The sequence below is a fragment of the Fistularia commersonii genome, chromosome 17, assembly GCF_037954325.1.
Source record: "Fistularia commersonii isolate RoL2024-O1a breed Wild chromosome 17, RoL_Fcom_v1.0, whole genome shotgun sequence".
Lineage (NCBI taxonomy): Eukaryota > Metazoa > Chordata > Actinopteri > Syngnathiformes > Fistulariidae > Fistularia > Fistularia commersonii.
This window is the reverse complement of record NC_141300.1, coordinates 3,435,728-3,454,303: the sequence shown is the minus strand read 5'-3', so window position 1 is coordinate 3,454,303 and position 18,576 is coordinate 3,435,728. Positions and strand designations below refer to the sequence as shown.

The 18,576-nt window shown below is 38.8% G+C and overlaps 2 protein-coding genes across 4 annotated transcripts; one reads left to right on the top strand and one right to left on the bottom strand.

Moving 5' to 3' along the window:
- The first annotated feature begins 41 nt into the window (after positions 1-41).
- bida (BH3 interacting domain death agonist) lies at positions 42-2,022 on the top strand. 2 transcript variants are annotated; one of them, XM_086163185.1, is made up of 4 exons: positions 54-181; positions 378-705; positions 869-1,008; positions 1,490-2,022. In XM_086163185.1, exons 2-4 carry the CDS (start codon positions 456-458, stop codon positions 1,685-1,687), a joined length of 588 nt encoding a protein of 195 aa, XP_086019311.1. In that variant the 5' UTR covers positions 54-181; positions 378-455; the 3' UTR covers positions 1,688-2,022. The 2 variants fall into 2 exon arrangements, with proteins under 2 accessions (XP_086019310.1, XP_086019311.1); XM_086163184.1 differs by having other exon boundaries at positions 42-705.
- Positions 1,826-18,427, bottom strand: bcl2l13 (BCL2 like 13). Of its 2 annotated transcripts, none has more exons than XM_086163181.1 (7): positions 18,315-18,427; positions 16,908-17,112; positions 14,235-14,321; positions 13,056-13,212; positions 12,013-12,085; positions 11,736-11,864; positions 1,826-4,405 (listed from the first exon to the last, which is right to left on the bottom strand). In XM_086163181.1, the coding sequence occupies exons 2-7, from the start codon at positions 17,047-17,049 to the stop codon at positions 3,377-3,379; spliced, it is 1,617 nt and encodes a 538-aa protein (XP_086019307.1). In that variant the 5' UTR covers positions 17,050-17,112; positions 18,315-18,427; the 3' UTR covers positions 1,826-3,376. The 2 variants fall into 2 exon arrangements, with proteins under 2 accessions (XP_086019307.1, XP_086019308.1); XM_086163182.1 differs by having other exon boundaries at positions 16,908-17,130; positions 18,315-18,406.
- Positions 18,428-18,576: the final 149 nt, after the last annotated feature.

Here is an 18,576-nt window from a genome sequence, read left to right as displayed (position 1 = left end):
CTCTCACCGAAGACGTGGTTAGGTCCTCCCCGCCACACCCCTCCGAAAATATTAGACGAGAGAAGCGTTCGACATCAACACTCCGGCCTTGTCGGGTGTGGAATCTGAACCAATGTCCATTTCAGATCAAACCGCGATAACAAGTGTCGTTAAAATTTGATAAAAGACCGTCTGTTGCAGGGTAAGGTGAAAGCGCAAATTGCTTTTTATCTGTTGCGGCTTGCTAGCTTGGGGCGATAGACAGCGGTTAACTTTATGTAGCTTAGCGCTCCAGCTAACCCATGTCGTACCCAACTTTTGGCGGTTTTGAGAATTTGCATTCAATTTGCATTCAGCCAGGTCATAACAGTTTTTTCCATCTTGACTGCGCTGACTAGGAAGCTTGCAGAATTTGAGGCGACGACATTGGTTTTACATACTTTGCGTGTAATACTTCCTGTCGTCATAATCGAAAGATGGATCACCCGAAATATCTGACGGCGGAGCAAAACGCCATGGTTATACTTTCCTTCTTTCACACCGACTATGTGGACGAACAGTACGAAAACGAGATTCTCTACCTCAGCAAGGATCTCAAACGAACCTTTAACTTCGAGGGGCTGGAGAAAAACTGTGATGGAGAACTCGAGAGTGACAGCTCTGCATCCAGTGCCATCGCTTCCTACATAAGTGGGATTCAGCCCTCAGTGGGTGAACGCTGGCCAGGTTGGTAAACGTTTTAAAACACTTATCTGCACAAACTAAAATGGGTAATTGGTTATCCAAAAATTCTAATAACGCACTTAGATTCATCCGCATTTTCTCTCAAACTGGATTCCAATCCTTCAGTATCTATCAAAAACGGATGACCACCTTGTGTTTCTTGCAGGAAACCGTGAAGAACTGGCCGCCGTGCATGAGATAGCCAGAGGGCTAAGGGAAATTGCTCAACAATTTAATCAAAATATTGTGGCGCAAGCCACTCACAACCTGGCCACATCAATTTTGTCCTCGTCACATAATTCAACAGTGAGTTAGGCGGTTTTTCGTTTTTTTTTGTGTGTTTAGACTATTCAGTTTACGCTGCGGACTTCAGTGGATAACCCTTGTTGATAAAATGCATCAAGTACATCGTTCAGATCTGTATCTGAGAAATAAACAAATGGAGGATATTGAGTTGAGAATAGTTTCATGCTCAATACAAAATATTTCTGTTATAAAGTAGTGTCTGGATTTAAAGGTTTACTTTTTTGCACAAAGTGAATTCCTATGTTTATCTGTTAACATTAGGCCTCAAATCAGGTAAAGGATAACTGGATAGTGTTGACCTTCTGTATGTTATAATTTTTACAGTGAAAGTATGTATTTAGTTGCCACGTCCTTGTATCAGAACAGTAGTTTAAGATTCAATTTGAACATTAGGACAAGATGTGTATCGTGCTGTCCTTCAGTATCAATTAAGAGTGAAAAGTATTTCTTTTGTCTTCTTTTGCCCTTGTGTTGGCTACAGCTTTGGAAAGATCATCTTAGCCAGCAGGTGAGATGGGCAATCACACATGGAGTTAGTTTCCAGGAGCTGTCACAAGAGCGAATCATCATGGCCCTCAGCCTCACCATGGTCAAAGGGGTCTGCCAATCCATCCCACATCTGCTAAGCGACCTTTTCCAGACGTTACTGCATTACCTGAACTCATCAGGAGCAAGATGACTGCATCTTTAGGCAGAGATTAAATAACAGACATTTGGGAAGAGGCAGCCTGACCTGAAACAGGCATATGCTTTCATGGGCTGGGGAGGGGCATAATTACTAAGTTTTCAAACAAAAGACACAATGAACTTTGAAGAGTTTGTGTCAAGGGACATTTATTTCACTTTTGCTGAGTGAGGTCAGTTGTCTGTGCTGTAGCCTATATCATAAGTGCTGAAAAAAAGATTGCCTCTGAAAATCAAATATGTATGTATGTATGTATGTATAAAATGGCCTAGTCCTTTGGAATGGAATTATCTCTTGGAATAAAACCAAAACAAGCACAAAAAAAAAATCTCTTAATCTTAAATTACTGTAGGAAATCTACAGTGTCATGTTGGAATCTGCTGCAATGTCTCTTACAAGTGAAAGCAGTTTTATTGTTGGAATAAAACTAACCAATGATTGTCATTTTGATTGTCAGGAAACAGAAAAAAAAAACACAGCTAATTTGACTGGGAAATCCATGACATATTTCAGGACCGATCTTTTTAATAACCAGGGCTGCTTTGAGACATTTTACTCTCTGATTTAGCTAAATGTAAATTAACTGTTGAGTGAAGCGGCATTATTTGAGATGGCACATAATGGTAGTTGGTTGTTTAAAAGTGAAACCTGAATTTCCCTCACAATACTAACTCATAGGATTGCTCAGTCTCGAATAACTTTAAAAGTGACCTGCAGCATAAGAAAAACGCAAATTGGACAAAATTTGTCAGGGACTATGCCAAACAGCAACAAGAGAAAAAACTGAAAGATTTTTTTTTTTTTTAACAGACTAGCCAGATCCTGAAAAACTGAACTTTTTACAATTTATAACAGGTATTTGCGATCACATTCCACTACTTCCAGTGTGTCTAAAAGCTCACTCTGCTTGATGCAAGATTAGGGTCAAACGAAGTCTAGTGAACTTTAAAACAGACATTGATGTAACTGCCTACTGACAGAAAAAAGGAAGACATCTCAATAGTCAAAATATTTTATCCACAGCTGTAAATGTGTCTCAGTGATCCCTTACAGAATTATGCTGTTTGCTCAGGAGTGGCTAAGTGGTATATTAATTTCATGTCTAAAAGACAGCGGGGTCTCTTCTGTCAGGACAGATTTTATGACACGAAAAAGTGTTCAGTGTCGATTATGCAGTTAAATCGATCTTATTTTTTTTCTCTTGTTTTTTGTTGAAACAAAATTGAATGTTCTTATTTGAAAAGTTGGTGTGTGTTTGTGTGTAGAAGAACTGCAGACAGGGGAAAATAAACATGAGAACTGAAACTCCCAGGTTTTAAAAATGACACTACATAAAATACAACTGAAAGCCACAGGCAAAACAAAACCAAAAAGCTCCAATCTCAAGACATCATGGTACATTTTCACAACAATAAATCTTCTAAAGGGAGAAAAGGAAAAACATTAGAAAGACAGTGGCATGAACTGAATTCAATTTCACCTGGTTGAGAGTTAACTACTTTTGACCCCAGGTTGTGAAATCTGAGGTTGAAAGGTGGCGCATCAAAGTTGATTATTTTTTTATTTATATTTTTTTAAATGCAGCTTCATATAAGAAACATAAGTTATAAAGAGAGTCTCCCCATATGTCTACTAATTCATTTATTTCTACTTTAACATAATTTTCACTTTTTCCTCTGATTGCTACTTTCTCCTGTAGCTAATGACACTATAGGCCATGACTGCAGCAAGGGCCATGAGTGCAGCACCTCCATAAAGCAGCACTGGGAGCTCTGGTTCTGGTTGAACTTGAGGCTCATCAACTGGGGCCTGTACAGGGGTCACCAGTGATGCAGTTAGTGGGGGTTCTGGCTCTGCTTCACTCTCTACCTCTGGTTGGGGAGGCAATGAGACAAGCTCCTGGATCAATTCAGAAACTTGTTCTGAGCTGGTTCCGGGGTCGGTTTGTGCTCTGGAAGTAGTGGGCTGAACTTCCCTGGGAAGAGATTGGTCTGTGACTTCAGCAGGCACGGTGACAACAATTGCAGATGGTTCTGGCTCAGTCTCAGGCCCAAATGTCACTGTAGGAATGGGTAAAGATACAACAGGTTCTCTCACAGAGTGAGCAGGAGCCTCAATGACTGGGGGAGGCAACTCTTGTTCAGAGATGACAGCTGGTTCAGTGGACAGACTTCCTGGTGTCCCTATTATGACTGGCTCTTCCAATGAAATCAGGGAGGCCGGGGCAGAGATGTCTGATTGCAATGACACAAGAGCTGGCAGAGTTTGGTCCCTGAATTCCTCCCTGAGCTCAGGCAGTTCATTCTCTGGGTCTATAACACTCATCATGCTTTCTTCTATTGCTCCGACTTCACCGCCATCTTCCAGAAGCTCAGCTTCCTCGCGCTCCACATGGACAATATCAGAGTTCGAGGAATTGTTCTCGCTGCGTTCCTCGGCCAGAGCCCCGCCCTCGTTGCTGTCCAGGCTCTTGACATCTTCGGGGTCCATCACACTGACCTGTGCCCAAGATTCGTGGCCTGCCAGAGACACAGGTAAGCTCTCTGTCTGCCAGGAGTTCTGCTCGCTGCTGTTATCACAAGTGCTGAGCAGCGATGCAGGGAGGCTCAGCTGTTCATGAGGTTGCTCTGCTGAGAGGATGTAAATGTCGTTGCTGTCTTCAGCAATGGTACCACTTCGTTCCTCCTCAGAACCAAGGCCAAACAATTCTCCCTAAGAGAGTCAGAGAGAAGAGATGTATGAAAATTTTGTTCATTGTGAAGCCAAAAGTAAATTGATCATTTGCCATGTTATCACTGTGGTGCAAGATGCATGACAATTGTCCCAGCTTTTAATGCAGTGAAATTGAAGAAAAAATAATGTTGACTTGCTCAGTCATGCAGACCTACAAAGATTAGTAAATGGCTCAAAAACTTTATCTTTCAATATTCTAGAGTGAAGGCATTTATTCGTTATTTAGATCATCAGGAGAAGAACTGGGCAGACCTCCCTACAGACCACCAGAATTAACATTTACCCTGTGTTTTTGACCTATACCTTGTGTGCCTCCTGGTGGAGGCTACTAAAATAGAAGGTGAAAAGAAAAAAAAAATCCATCCATCTGCACTCTTTGGTTACATAACACATATTTCGTTATGTAACACATATTAAAACACATACATATCTATTACTGACTGACAGGTGTAAGTCCTGATGGAGGTAAATTTAAGTTAGTCTAATAATTTTTTTTTCCCCCCAAACTAATTCAACATACCACCCAAAATTACTAAAAGATTCTTATTCCTCGAGGCCATTCGTCATTTAAAAACAGAAGATCCCTAAGATCTAAAAAACGTTTAATATTTTGCAACAACTACACAGTGATGATGAAAGTAAAGTTTTGTTTGAAAACACTAAAAAAGGCATGCACAATTTTTTAAATAAAGTAATTCAATTGATTTTTGTCACATTGTGTTATTTTACTGGCATTTACTAATTTGTCAGTATTTGGAAGTTACTTCAGACCACAAAGATACAACCAGCACTGGTTTTCTCAGTATCTGGTGTTGACAAAATAACACACTCTGGGTTGCTTAAAGCAGCAGATGATGCATAAAATTGCTCAGACTTGTTTGCATTGTTATGCAAGTCACATGGCCTCGAGCAAAAACAAATAAGATTCAAACAGACAGGTAGACCTGGAAGTGCTCTCTAACAGAAGGGTGCATGTTTGGGAAAAGCAGACAGAGAGACAAATTTCAGCACTTGTGTTTTTTGTGAAAGTAAGATATATGGCCCTGAAAATCAACTTGTATTTGATCCACAAACCAAGAACACTTGAGTGAAGTTGATAATACAACAACATTCTTCTGCAGTCAACTTTTTCTAACCTATAGGGGAAATATGGACATTATTAGATGTGCATTTCCTCAGCATCCTTATCTGTACAACTAAGATTTTTTTTATTGGGAGGTGATTCCAACGCTATAACACTGTTAAGGGTTAACACCATAACATCTGAGTATTTCTGTGATACTTTCATACTGTGAAAATCTCAAACACTACTGCACTAAATGTCTTAAATTATAAAATGAACAAGCAATAGTCAGTCTAAATATAACTTAATGGCATGGTAGGCTGGAAAATCAATTTACCTTCCAAGGACACTTAGTGTTGTGTGAGGCAGCTGAATCCTGTACGAAAGAGATTAACTCCATCATTATCCAACAGTCAGATAAGCTGATTTGCATATGAGTTTGACAAAACTACAGGCCACAAGCTCCACATCAGCAACAGAGGTGACTTAACGCCACAGGAACAAATTGTAAAAATCTCTGTACTGATTTTTTTTAAAATTACCTTTTACTATTATGTATCCTCGCGGATTGAAAATGTAAAACATTTAGAAAAAAAAGGACTTGGCCAGTACAGCATCCTAGCTGTCCGGTTGTCTTATTAAATAAGCACACACGCACATAGATGCAGTCGTAACACCTGTGTGACAGGATCGTCTTCTGGCAGAACAAATCAAGCTGTTAAATATTTTACTGGTTCACCACTAAAGCCTCAAGACAAACTCAAAACATATAAAACAAGTACACATTCCTGTTGCACTGCTGAGGCTGTACATTCAGTACCCCATGCTTGTACACAACATCCTTTCGGTGAATAAATACAACGTCGTAATGCTATAACACTACAGAGCTACTGAGAACTAAGAACATACAACCAGAAATTAGACTCTTTGCATAAAAATACTGACAATAGTTTCCTCATCTAAGTGACAGGTAAGCACTTGCTACATTCATGAAGCATATTTACATGTAGACAAATTAGAGGTTAGGTGTTATGAGGCTCTCTTTACACTAAATGTCAAAGCAACAAGACACAGTAAAAGCTCTTACAGATTCCAAAATGAAATGCAATGGCTTTCTGCGTGGAGATTATTTGGATCTGTGTAATATTCACTGCCTCATACTCTCTCAAAGGCTTGAGGATTATGTAATTGCTGTTCCCAATGGTCAGCAATCAGGAGCAAGATGGAATGAAGCCCATAGAGAGAAATGCAATGATTGATTTATTTTCCTTATAGTGCGCATAGATCAAAATAAGCTCTTGTTTGTTTTCATATTGACAACGACACAGTTTTGTTTCATTCTACTAGATAATGGTAAACTTGTCTTGGTTAAACCACAAAAATGGTTAAGAATAGCAATATTCCTTAATCAGATAAAAAGAAAAAAACAATAAGCCTTTCTTTTAAAAGTAGATAGCCACACATCACATTACCATGATAAATTCCAATTGGCTTTCATGACACCATCCAGCAGTACACAGTTTCAAGTAGTCGCTTTTTAGACTTGGTACTCTGCTGGAACTCAGATAAAAGCCTGTTATTAAATTCGAAAGCTTTTGGGTTTCATTAATGAACAGTACTATGCCAGCAATGGACAAGACAAAATCAGTGAAATGACATAGCTTTCTTCTTTGTGAGCTCATCTGTTGTCCCTGGAATAGGTTGTTTTTTTTTGTTTGTTTGTAGCAAAGGTACAAATAGCCCAGTTATCATGGTGGTCATGTGTAGAAGATTATAATGGTACTCTTGGGGCCTTCTCAGTCCACACAAACACTGGACTATGTTCAGACTCATGCCAGTGCAGAAGCAGTGATGTACGATTTACCCTTGAGCTTGCAAAAAAACACTTACATAACAATGGGTAACAATGTTAGAGCACCATGTCCTTTTACGTCATCCAGACACCAATTTCTTTATGATCATTTCCTCTTTGCAGAAGATCACGTGTAATATTTGTTGTGCCATTTGTCAACCCTGGAAGTCATATTGCATTGCGTTCACAAGAACTGTAATGTGAAATACCTGATGTGCTCACACTGATCTCATTAATTTTTCACCATAAAAACTCTCAGGACATGTCTTCAGGAGACACATCAGCAAGCAAGCTCACCTTGAAACTTGAAAGATTGGAACGGGCCATAAATTCAACTAGATTGCATTTCCGGATTTGAAAGAACAGCTTTCTCTATGTTGGTGTTTTGCTTGCCTATTACCCATCACCGCCCCACCCCAAAGCCCCCAGGTCACATCCTTCTACTGGCCCCTGATTATATACAGTTTGAAGACCGTTGGTTTTGTTCCTGACAAATGAAGTGTGCACCCTATTAAGGTCATATTAATCTGTATTGTATTCTGATGTACTGAACCAAAGCACAGCTGTCACATCAGATAGTCTGTCATTTACAATACTGTCACAGCAAAACATGTCTCCAAAGGACACAAGCAGAAATTTGCTCCCTAATGGTCTATATAACTGAAATGTTATCACATAGAAAGAAAATTAAATAAATGCGATTTAAAGAAACTCAGTCGGTATAATGAAATATATTGAGCAGTTTTGCTCTGTTATACATCGCAATTTAATGTACAAAGAGCAGATGAAATTTGAGCTTTACATAACTCCTATGATTAATAACAATCTGTTTCCCCACAACTGTATTAATTAACAATAAACCAATGTGCTCACAGCAGTTGCTTCAATGACAATTGAAAAAAGGAGAAAAAAAAAATCATACCTTAGTATGAAGCTTGAAAACGTCCACCTTCAAATGTGAATGGCTAAAAGAGCATGACTTGAGCGTTTAACACGACGTAACGTCAAGAGATGTCCGCACGCAGATTGTTGTCAAACAAGTGAAGAATCCACTTCAGCTCCCTCACTATCCCCACCCCTTTCATCTTACATCTCGCTACTCTCTACCCAATGCACTCTCTTCCACCAACATGTGACCTCTCTGTCTCCTCCTACCAACCATGCCTCTACAGCTGATCCTGCCCCTGTACAAAATTTGCTCATCTACTGTGACATAACGTAGGGGAAGAATGTAGCTTTGTTCAAAGCCATACGGATGTGTTCATATTACGTGGCATTAAACAGGGTTGAACATGACGACAATGAGGTCATATCAAATCGTGCAACACTCTTGGCCAGCATGACCTTGATCACAGGGAGCCATCTGTGATCCGTCATGCTTCTCAATACAATATTTCAGGAGCTAAGCCACACCAGTACCATTGCTGATGTGGATTGTGTAAAATTTAAAAACGTACAACGAAAAGACTCTCTAAAATTGAATGTTTGGGCTTCTTTTAATAACTTTTTAAAATCAGTTCTTATTCCCTGAAACAGCCTCTCCGACAGCTCTTTTATCTTATAGGTTAGGTGCTTATATTGTTGTTTTTTCCCCAGAACAAGCTAACGACCAATAGCTGAATTTTGTGTTTCTCCAAATATAGCAGGTGAAACTAACCGTTCATCCATTTCCATCACCAAACCTCTGTTAAAAGGGAGTCTTAGCTTTTACCTTTCCATGACTTGTCAGGCTGCCAAGCTAGCTTGTCAGCAGTATATTCTATGATTGGGGGTACCATTCCCCTGCCTACTACCTTTGTAGTTACTGCTAACAGCTAAGACAATTTATATTTCATTATATTTCTTATTCTTCCTCCTTTCCACTATTATCTATTACTGTTATGTTTTTACTTGAAACTCTGGCACAACAATTTCCTTCGGGATTAATAAAGTTGTTCTCATCTCGTCTACAGAGTGAATTCAGAATACCCATAGTGACACTTTTCTCCGTAGGAGGCAGCTGAGGCGACAAGCTAAACACTAGCACACTGTTCAGTGACTATATCAAGCATACTAACCCAGTGATGAATAACTTTTGGGAAGACTCAAGCAAATTCCCAGGCAAATACTCTTCATTCAGGATAAAGCCAATGTACAGTAAACAGTATGTATTCAAGAAGGTCAAGTCAAAGCACAAGTATGAGGGGACAGAATTATTTCTGGCAGAGATAGAAGCAACCTTGCTAGATTTATCTGTTTGGCAGGCCAATTGCACCAAAAAGAGAGGTAACTACGTAACAACATTCTTAAAAATGGCTTCCAGCATCTCAATCTCCCCTGCAAGCTTGACTCCACAAATGGCTAGCCTGGGTTTCACAATAAACTGGTGATATAAACAGAGGTCTGATTCAGAATTAAAACATCTTCAGATACTGCTCATTTATCTAACTTGATTACAATCAAAGCCTAATGAATGGCTGAAGGGCTTTTGGACTTGTCAGGGCCTTTTTCCTTCCCAATTTGGGAGTGTGGTGGTTGAACAATTACCATGCCCTGTGTCCCAACTGCATCCTGAAGGTGTACAGAAAATCCCACCATGGGTGCAGAAGCCCTCAGTTCACAGTGACACTGCTTCACAATCTACGTTCCTACCCTCACCTATGGCAACGAGGTATGGGTCGAGACAAAAGAACAAGGTTGTGGATGGACTATGTCTCTCCACTGGCTTGTGAACGCCTCAGGATCCCACAGTAGAGCTGGACCAAGTGGCCGGTGAGAGGGAAGTCTGGGCATCTCTGGTTCAGCTGCCGCCCCTATGGCCCAATCCCGAATAAGCGATAGAAGACAGATGAATGCATGGACTGTTTGGAATACCAGTTGGAGGTAAAAAGTTTTCTGGCTCTTGTGACAGCCCAGCATGTTTACATGGGGAAAAAGTAACTCCATGGTAGCTGCATATATCAACAGGCTGCAGAGCCTGCCTTGATATCATCTACATGTAAACAGACAGGGAATCTCAATAAACTCATCTTTCGTCACTAAGAGCTCTGATACTGGAATCTTAGGTAGCTCTACTGCCTAGAGTCTGTCTGCATACAGGAAGCTCCATAGTGAGGTAGTTGCTCAAATCTATCTGCGATATGGCTATGTGGAAACTGACCCATTTATGCCAGCAAAGAAAGCTTGTGGTGCAATTACCAAATTGATCTTAACACATGAGATTGCGGAACTTACTTCATGAGTGGATAAGCACCCACATCTTCCTTGTCCACGATAGGTGGACATCAGTCCTACCTTGTTATGCACTGCTACCAGTTGAAACTACGAGTTTTTCTTCATTAAACCGTTTAGAATAAGTTGCTCAAGTTTGCTTCAGTATTCCAACAATTGATTAATTACCAATTCTTTCACAATCAGTTACATACTAAGCAATTTTTTTTACAACTTGTAATGCACAAATGTGAATCTTGAGTTTGCTTATTCCTTGTACAAGTTATGCAAATACAGGTTTAGGTTTCTGTGAAATACCCACGTAAACTTGATATTGGCCACAGTGATTTTTTTTTCATTTTATTCATTGTGAAATACCAAACAACACAACAATACATCTGTAAATTAGTTCTCAGATTTATTTATAGTGGAACTACTTATTACTGTAGTCTCATTTAACTGGTTACTATTGGTATCTTGCCTTGATGTCGGAGTATAATAAAACCCCAAATCTTAATTAAAAACATGTATTGAACTGAAGCACTCATATTCAGGATGTAATGTGTTCTCTTTGTTATTACTAAGTTAATTAACTATATAATATTCTGTTACACTTTTTCTATTGCTCTGCTGGAATTTGGGGCACCGGAGTGAAACAGATATGTTGGAAAACCACTGCTCCAGTAAAATTACAATGTCTTGTGTGAGTTAATGTATACCTCATACTGATCATGACAGCCAAAGCTGAGCAGGAACTTATAGGATAACTGACCAGCAAAATATACACAAATTTTGTGCCATGATAACAAGCTATGAATATGTAGTATTGTTTAAAGAGTGCAGTGTTAACACTGATCACAGACTAAATAATGTGGAATTCAGTGTAACTATCTTTGTAATAGGAGAAATATATTTTAAAGAATGACTGAATTTAACTCTCATTTAACTTCCAAAGATATCCGCTCAGATAGCTCACTGATGCCACCATCTGTCTCTTTAGGGCAGTTCTGTTTCAACTACAGTGTATGTCAGTTTACTGTAGTGTCCATTTTTACTCTTTAATTCTAGTTTCTTCTCAGTGGTGGAACTATGTTTCATTTGCTTCAAATATATCAGGAATAAAAATGCTTAGAATTTCATGGGGCATGCTGAAGTATCATTCTTGCTAATTTAAATAAAATAGTAAAATGTGACTAAAAACTCACATATCCCCCCTGCTGGATGATGCATTCAGCCTCAAATTCTTCTAGGTAGTGCACTCCTAGATACAGCAGCATTTGCAGAGTGTGGCCTTTATTTTGTAAAGCTTGAAGTAGCAACAAGGGCCCGAGCACCTGTGCGTGTGAGGAAACAGGAGTAGCAATGATGAGCCAAACAAGGAAGTTACGAGAGATAAGAAATGGGAAAGACAGTGGGAGGGCGGATGCCTCAAAAAAGTTAAACCTTGAAGATTATTCAAATGATTGGCACAATGAAACACACCTTGCGCCAGCCTTCACCTGTGCGCTTTGATAGCTCCAGTGCTGTGTCTCTGAATTGCTGGTACTCCAGAGGTCTGAAACATATAGATACATATATATACATATATTTATTATCTTGTAATGAAAAATATTTTTCTTGCATATGAAATTAAATTCCGACTGCCACTAGATTCTTTATGAATACCTTATCCCTTCCTTTGGACAAATTAGACAAAAGTACAACGTGTTCTTCCACGCTACCTTAGAAGCAAGGGGTAGACAAATGTTTTTGTTTCAAGGCAAACAGTCATAAAGGTCAAAATTTGAAATTACTTTAGGTACCAAAGTCCCACTTTAAAATTGTTAATATAGGCAATAAATTACATTTGTAAAAATTGAGTGATGAAACTCTACTACTAAAAACTGCTACTAAAAAACACAAGTTAAAAATTGCTTAACAAAAGCTTCTCCCTTGGCTGTCTGCATAGTTGTTAGAGTTGAAGAGTTTATGGAGGAGATATTAAACAATACAAGCACTATACAAATATTGACCTGATTTTAGAACAGAATACACATTTGGGAATATAAATATTTTCCACATGCTGCTTGAATCTTGAGTGAAAACTGACAACTACATATTCTACATATTCTACATATTACCAAATAGTACCAGACTAGCATAACTGACACTTCATTGTAACGGGCCCTCTTGGCCAGGGCATAAAGTAACAATACAATGATGAGAACAAACAAGATAGAAGCAAGGGCGGGCCCAGATTCCTTTGTAAAACTTCCATTATTTTATCAAAATTCATCATCAGAGTGTAAAAGAACATTGTGAAGATCTTATTCTTAGAATTCTTAGAGTTGTCTTAAGTAATTTACAAGATGCATTCTGCTGTAATTAGATTCTATGGGTTGTTTTTTGATGACGATCAGCTTCTATCCAAAGATAGACAACTATTTTTGAAAAATTTCATTCGGCTTTTTACGGAGATCCGACACCTTGTCTCACATGTATAGCATGGTGGTTTCATTTTATCATATATTGCGTAGTATTCTCACTCAGAGAGAAGTGTTTGAACAGCAGTTTCAAGGTGTGTGTCAAGTTCTCTGGCTAGTCTGTCTCCCAGCTCAGCGAGGCAGTCTTCAACTGAGGTCTCAGGGTTGGTTGGCCTGAATACTAGCGACGTGTGGTGATCAAAGCCTGTACAGGACGAGGCTGTGAACACACAGATCACAGAATGGCATTATCTGACACCTTCAGGCTTGATTCTTAAAATAAATATGTGCATTAAGACATACCTCAAAAGGACCAACATTCACCTAATATATTGATAATTTCTGAGACACCTCATGACATCAGTAATGTGTTTCATACACTGCCACATAAGCTTGTCAAATTGTTTTCTGTCAAATTTAGAATGATAAGATCAATTACTAAGCTACTTAAAGCTTCAAGGAGTCATTGCTCAAGATGAAGAAACAAGTCTAAGTAATGTAGCAGACCTCCAGGTGGCTTATTCTCAATAGAAACAGAGTTATAATGGAACCAAGAAGGAATGATGTTAAAAATAGTTTATACTTATTAAATTAGCAGTGGAGGGGTCTTCCAATTTCCCATGCAGGGACAGGGTTTATATTGTAGCTCAAAAAAGCTAAGGCATGTGAATGTTTTTGAAAAGCAGCAAACAGGCATTCATTTATGCAGATTCTGTTGTCATCTCAGTGTATGTTCAACTGATTGTAAGGCCCTTGGAGGCAAATTCTATATTTAACAAAAATTAGCTTTGATACCCAAAAATGTCAGACTTGAAAAATACTTCCAACCAAAATGGGGATGTCAGAGCTTACATGGGTAGTATCATCAATGCGACATTAAAACTTTTTCACTTCTTCCTCCAAATAATGTCTGACTTTCACACACATCACTCAATAAAAATATGGTGATGTAAACATAGTTTACATTACAATACAAGTTCTATATCACATGGCAGACATGTTTAATATTCAGAACAAGAAAAGCAGAGATGTAAACGGTAACCGCGGCTGTAGAATAGATTACGGGATCTAACCTTGAGCCTTCAATGTATAATTAAACCAGAGCAGCTGTCAGTTCGGTATTATGCAGTAATGCAAATAGTGGCTTAAACATTTATTTTCCTGCCCTAAAAAACTATATAAAAAGACAATATCTGGAATCATTCCATCTTTGAGAGACAGAGAGATGATTCAGCCACTTACAGGTGATATGATCTTCCAGCTGTCTCAGCTCTTCTTCTATCTGCTCTTTCATCCCCCTGGTCTGCTCTCTCTCACTCTGGGAATCACCTGAAAGAAAAAAATGCATCACATTTTTTTACCCTTTCATTTCTGATTTTTGTATGCAAGTTCTTAGGAACCAACTTTGAAAATTAGTCCCTCAGAGGGACACCTCTTTACATCAACTAAATACAGTAGACTGGCACAAACATTAGACAGGGATATTCATGATCTAAAGAGGATTGATTATGCTGTTCACAGCACTTTACGAGATCAGTAGCTCAGTAACTCTTAAAATAATCATGTACAGATTATTTTTCTTAATTTTATTGTTTTCATTTGCATTGTTTCTTTTGGATCTGTATATGTCAGTACAGTATCCTTGAACATTGATTAAGGTACCTTGAATAAAATGTATTACTATTATAATTATTAAATCAAACATCATGTGGTAACAATCATCTGGTATTGGATTGGGTCGGGACAAACCATTGAGATTTGCATTTTCTGCAACATAAGTTGGGTAAACAAATAAACAGTTCATTTGATGGTATAAGCACAATATAAACAAGAGTGGAAGTCATTGGAAATAGGCTTTTAAAAAATCTTTTTTTAAGCAATGTAGATTAATGTTTTGCTTATATTGTGCAGAACTTGTCAAACAAACTAAAAATATGCAATTGCATAAGGTATCATTTGATCACCAAAACTTAAGTCATGCACTGCTAGAATCTATAATTTTGCAAATTATAGATTAAAAAATAAATAAAAATAGGAGGTAGAGCAATCATCTTTGAATCCAAACATTCCTGGTTCGATTCCCGGCTCCTCCTTGTGTGTCGAAGCATTGTTGACAAAGACACAGAACCCCTAACTGCTCCCCTGGCGCTGGTCGATGGCATGCCTACTGCTCATGGTTCATCCATGATGGGTTAATTGCAGAGAATGAATTTCCCCACGGGGATTAATAAAGTATAAATTGATTATATAAAAGTGTAATCATGGGAATCCACGATGGTGGGAAGTGAAGGGAACATTTCAATATCTCTGTCTCTCAACAACTTGCTGAAAAATGAATTAATTTATAAACCTTAAAAGTCAAAAATTGTTTACAGATTGAGATGCTACTAGAACACAAGCCCCTTTGATTTACTTTCAACCATCTCCAAAAAGGACAATAGTCCCTCTGGTCACATGTAAACTTTGCCAATAGACAGTTGATCCCAAAGTGATCTACTCACAGAATTTGGTCTTCGTAGCTTATGGCAACATGAGCTCTGCAAAATGCAAAAGTAACTGCTGTCATGTTCACAACGCCTGTACGTGTGTGTCAGTACTCTCATGAAAGCAATCTAATACCATGCTTTTGGACAGGAAGGGAGCACAAATCAGTTCCTCTCTTTCTGTCTCCCTGCAGCACATGTACAAATGCACGCTGCATTGCACTGTTGGTTTTTCCTGGGCTGTGCTGTTTCAGCATTCAGACAGACACCTAGCCAGCCAGCTATTCTGTTTTGGTCAATTGGCATCTGAGTAATCCTACAGTGATTGCACATGACAGGCTGTCAGAAATTGGACCGAGTCAAGCGGAAAGCAGGGATCAGCCACTCATCTACTATTCTCCGCCGATCTCACACACGGACTCGGCAATAAAAGGGACGGGAATTTTGTCCCCCGCCCTCCAAAAAAGGAAAACCCTCCCCCCCTTTTTTTTAACAATCTCTCTTTTCTTCTTAAACACAAATGCCTAAGTATTATTCTAGAAAGCCCTGTTCCTGAAAACTTCAAACACCTCACTTTGGGTGCGGTGAAAATATGAAAAGCCTTTACATACTTTAAATACTGGGTTATACAGTACGTTGGGGAGTTGAAGTTTTCATTTTTGGAAAATATTCAAAAGTACTTAATGGGAGACCAAAAGGTTTTTGCAACTGAAGTGTGTGTGTGTGTATATATACATATATATAAAACAATTATAACCTGCATTGGCAAGAAAGTCAGATGTTTTATTATAAGTGGAATGGCACCCTGTTAAATTTTCAAATGTTCATGGAAATGACCACTGTGCATTAAAGCAGGTACATTAAATCATAGTTTAATCACAAGAGAATATATGTCCAGGATTAAACAACTACAGCAAAATATAAGCTTAGATTATATAACTGAGAAAATGAAGCAGCGCAACCAACTCTGTTGCCCGGCTGAGAGAGGGAGAGAGAGAGAAAGGAAGATGAATAATTTTCTAATGTTTGCAATGTGATCACATTTGCTTTTGCTCATTCATCTTCCGCTACCCTGGACAGTGCTCAATCAAACTCTGTAATCGACTTATTGGGAACTAACATAATATTTGTGTTTTGTTTTTTTTTTACAAACCCTGGAAAATAACCTTTACATCCCAAAGCCAGGATCCTTATGTTTATGCGCAAGTGTCATGGAACACATCAATTTATTGATCCCTTGGGTAAAAAAATGTGAAATCTCCTGCAACCCATCATGGATGAATCATGAGTAGCAAGGAGCCACTGAGCAGTGCCCAGAAAGTAGTATGGGGTTCAGTGTCTTTCTCAACATCATTTTGACAGGCTAGAGGGAATTCAGCCTGTCAGAATATAAAAAAATGGGTAAAAATTTGGCACAAATAATTTCCCTCACCTTGAGCTGCAGTACAGTCCTGTAATCTATTAATGGGCAACCTTCCCAGGAAGTGCAGCACAATGTATTTGGTTTCATAATGGAAAACCTCAGGCACAGCAGTGGGGATGCGGGCAGGAGAGGTGGAGTCTGAGGTAGCCATTGAATAGTTGTGTGTCAGACCCTTTGGCACATAAGTTCTTCGAGTCAAAGCTGGACGTCGCACCTGGAGAGAAGAGATTACCTGTCACGGAGTTAAACAGTACAGCGTGAAATCAAGTCAGTTAACACGAAACAAGAAGTAATCCACAGTATTGTCCAATATAGTCCTGATGTTGTAATATTTAACTGTAAACATGTATGGTATAATGCAAGTATGCAAGGTCACTCTGCAATCAAATGAACGGCACCTGGTCCAAAGGTGGAAGTTATTCCACATCGATGATCAGATGTGTGCAGGAGTAACAAGTTAAGCCAATACCTATCATTAAATACCCAATTGAGGTGTTGAGCTCAAGCTACCCGAACAGCTTCAACAGTCGGTGGAACTGTACTGAAGGAGATGTCCACTCATGTTATTATTTAAGAACCAATAGTTGATAATGCTGTTGTTCAAGTTGGTCAACAAACTCTACAATGACTGAAATGTGTTGGACTCTTGTGTAAGTGAGGCCATAACTTGTAGAAACATCAAACTCAAACTTAATTGTAAAATGTGTAATTATTTTTAAATAATGCAAGATAAACACTTCAAAACCAGTTTACATGCTTCCTCTCACAGGAATTGAGTCATAGGGGTTCAACCCTGCAACATGATGCCCAAATGTTTCTTAGGTCATCCTCAATCACATGGTTTGCCACTGGTCAGTTCGTCTAGTAACATCTTAAATTAAAAACATCTGCATTTTGAAAAGTAATATTTATTTACAGGTCGTCAATAATACAATCTATAGATTCACGGTCAGGTTTATTCAATCATGTCTTCCCCATTGACACCACGAGGACCTCAACTTATATAATTTTCCACGTTTGCCAAGGAAATGAAGAGTCGAGTGAGCTTCAACTCTCCGAGCAGAAACAGTGTTAGCCTCAAAACCCTTAGTTAATTTTTGAAAATTAAGGAGTATTTTAAAACCCAGGATGTGTGGGAAAATATTACTCAAGCTTTTTTTTTTCTTAATGACAGCACTTTCCCAAACTGAACATTTGTGAATTTAAGCAACTGTCTTGCTGAAAACGTGCGAAAGGTGCAATGCATGTTAAATTGTACAGCAAACTAGAAGGCAGCAGTCGTTCCTAAATACACACACTGCGGCTAACTTATACGGTTACCTAGCTTAAGGCTATATCGAACATATTTAGGTGCCATTTGGGGAACCCCGAACCTAACTTTTAATTCAAACTAAAGGAAGCAAAATACACTCCTACCGTCCTTGGCGAAAGACAAACAGGTGCTAACAGAGGGAAGAGTGGGAGAGGTACACGAAACAGCCCTCTATAGTATTAGCGCCGGCTTAAAATGGAACATTACGCCACCTCTGGTAGGCAGCGGTGCGCTTTGGTAGCCTGAGATAATATAAGACTGTCAAAGCTTTCAAAATAAAATACACCTAGCTAAGCTAACAGTGTGACAGCATACAACTCGTGATCCTCGAAGAGTAATTGTTGTATATTTTGAGGCTGTTTGGAT

Bases quoted from the DNA above. Each gene is read 5' to 3' on its own strand.
- bida (XM_086163184.1), top strand. From the start codon at position 456: ATGGATCACCCGAAATATCTGACGGCGGAGCAAAACGCCATGGTTATA. The intron at 706-868 runs GTTGGTAAACGT...TGTTTCTTGCAG, and splicing joins AGTGGGTGAACGCTGGCCAG to GAAACCGTGAAGAACTGGCC. The intron at 1,009-1,489 runs GTGAGTTAGGCG...TGTTGGCTACAG, and splicing joins CCTCGTCACATAATTCAACA to CTTTGGAAAGATCATCTTAG.
- bcl2l13 (XM_086163181.1), bottom strand. From the start codon at position 17,049: ATGGCTACCTCAGACTCCACCTCTCCTGCCCGCATCCCCACTGCTGTG. The intron at 13,213-14,234 runs GTAAGTGGCTGA...GTGTGTTCACAG, and splicing joins GCTGGAAGATCATATCACCT to CCTCGTCCTGTACAGGCTTT. The intron at 12,086-13,055 runs GTGAGAATACTA...TATATGTTTCAG, and splicing joins GTTCAAACACTTCTCTCTGA to ACCTCTGGAGTACCAGCAAT.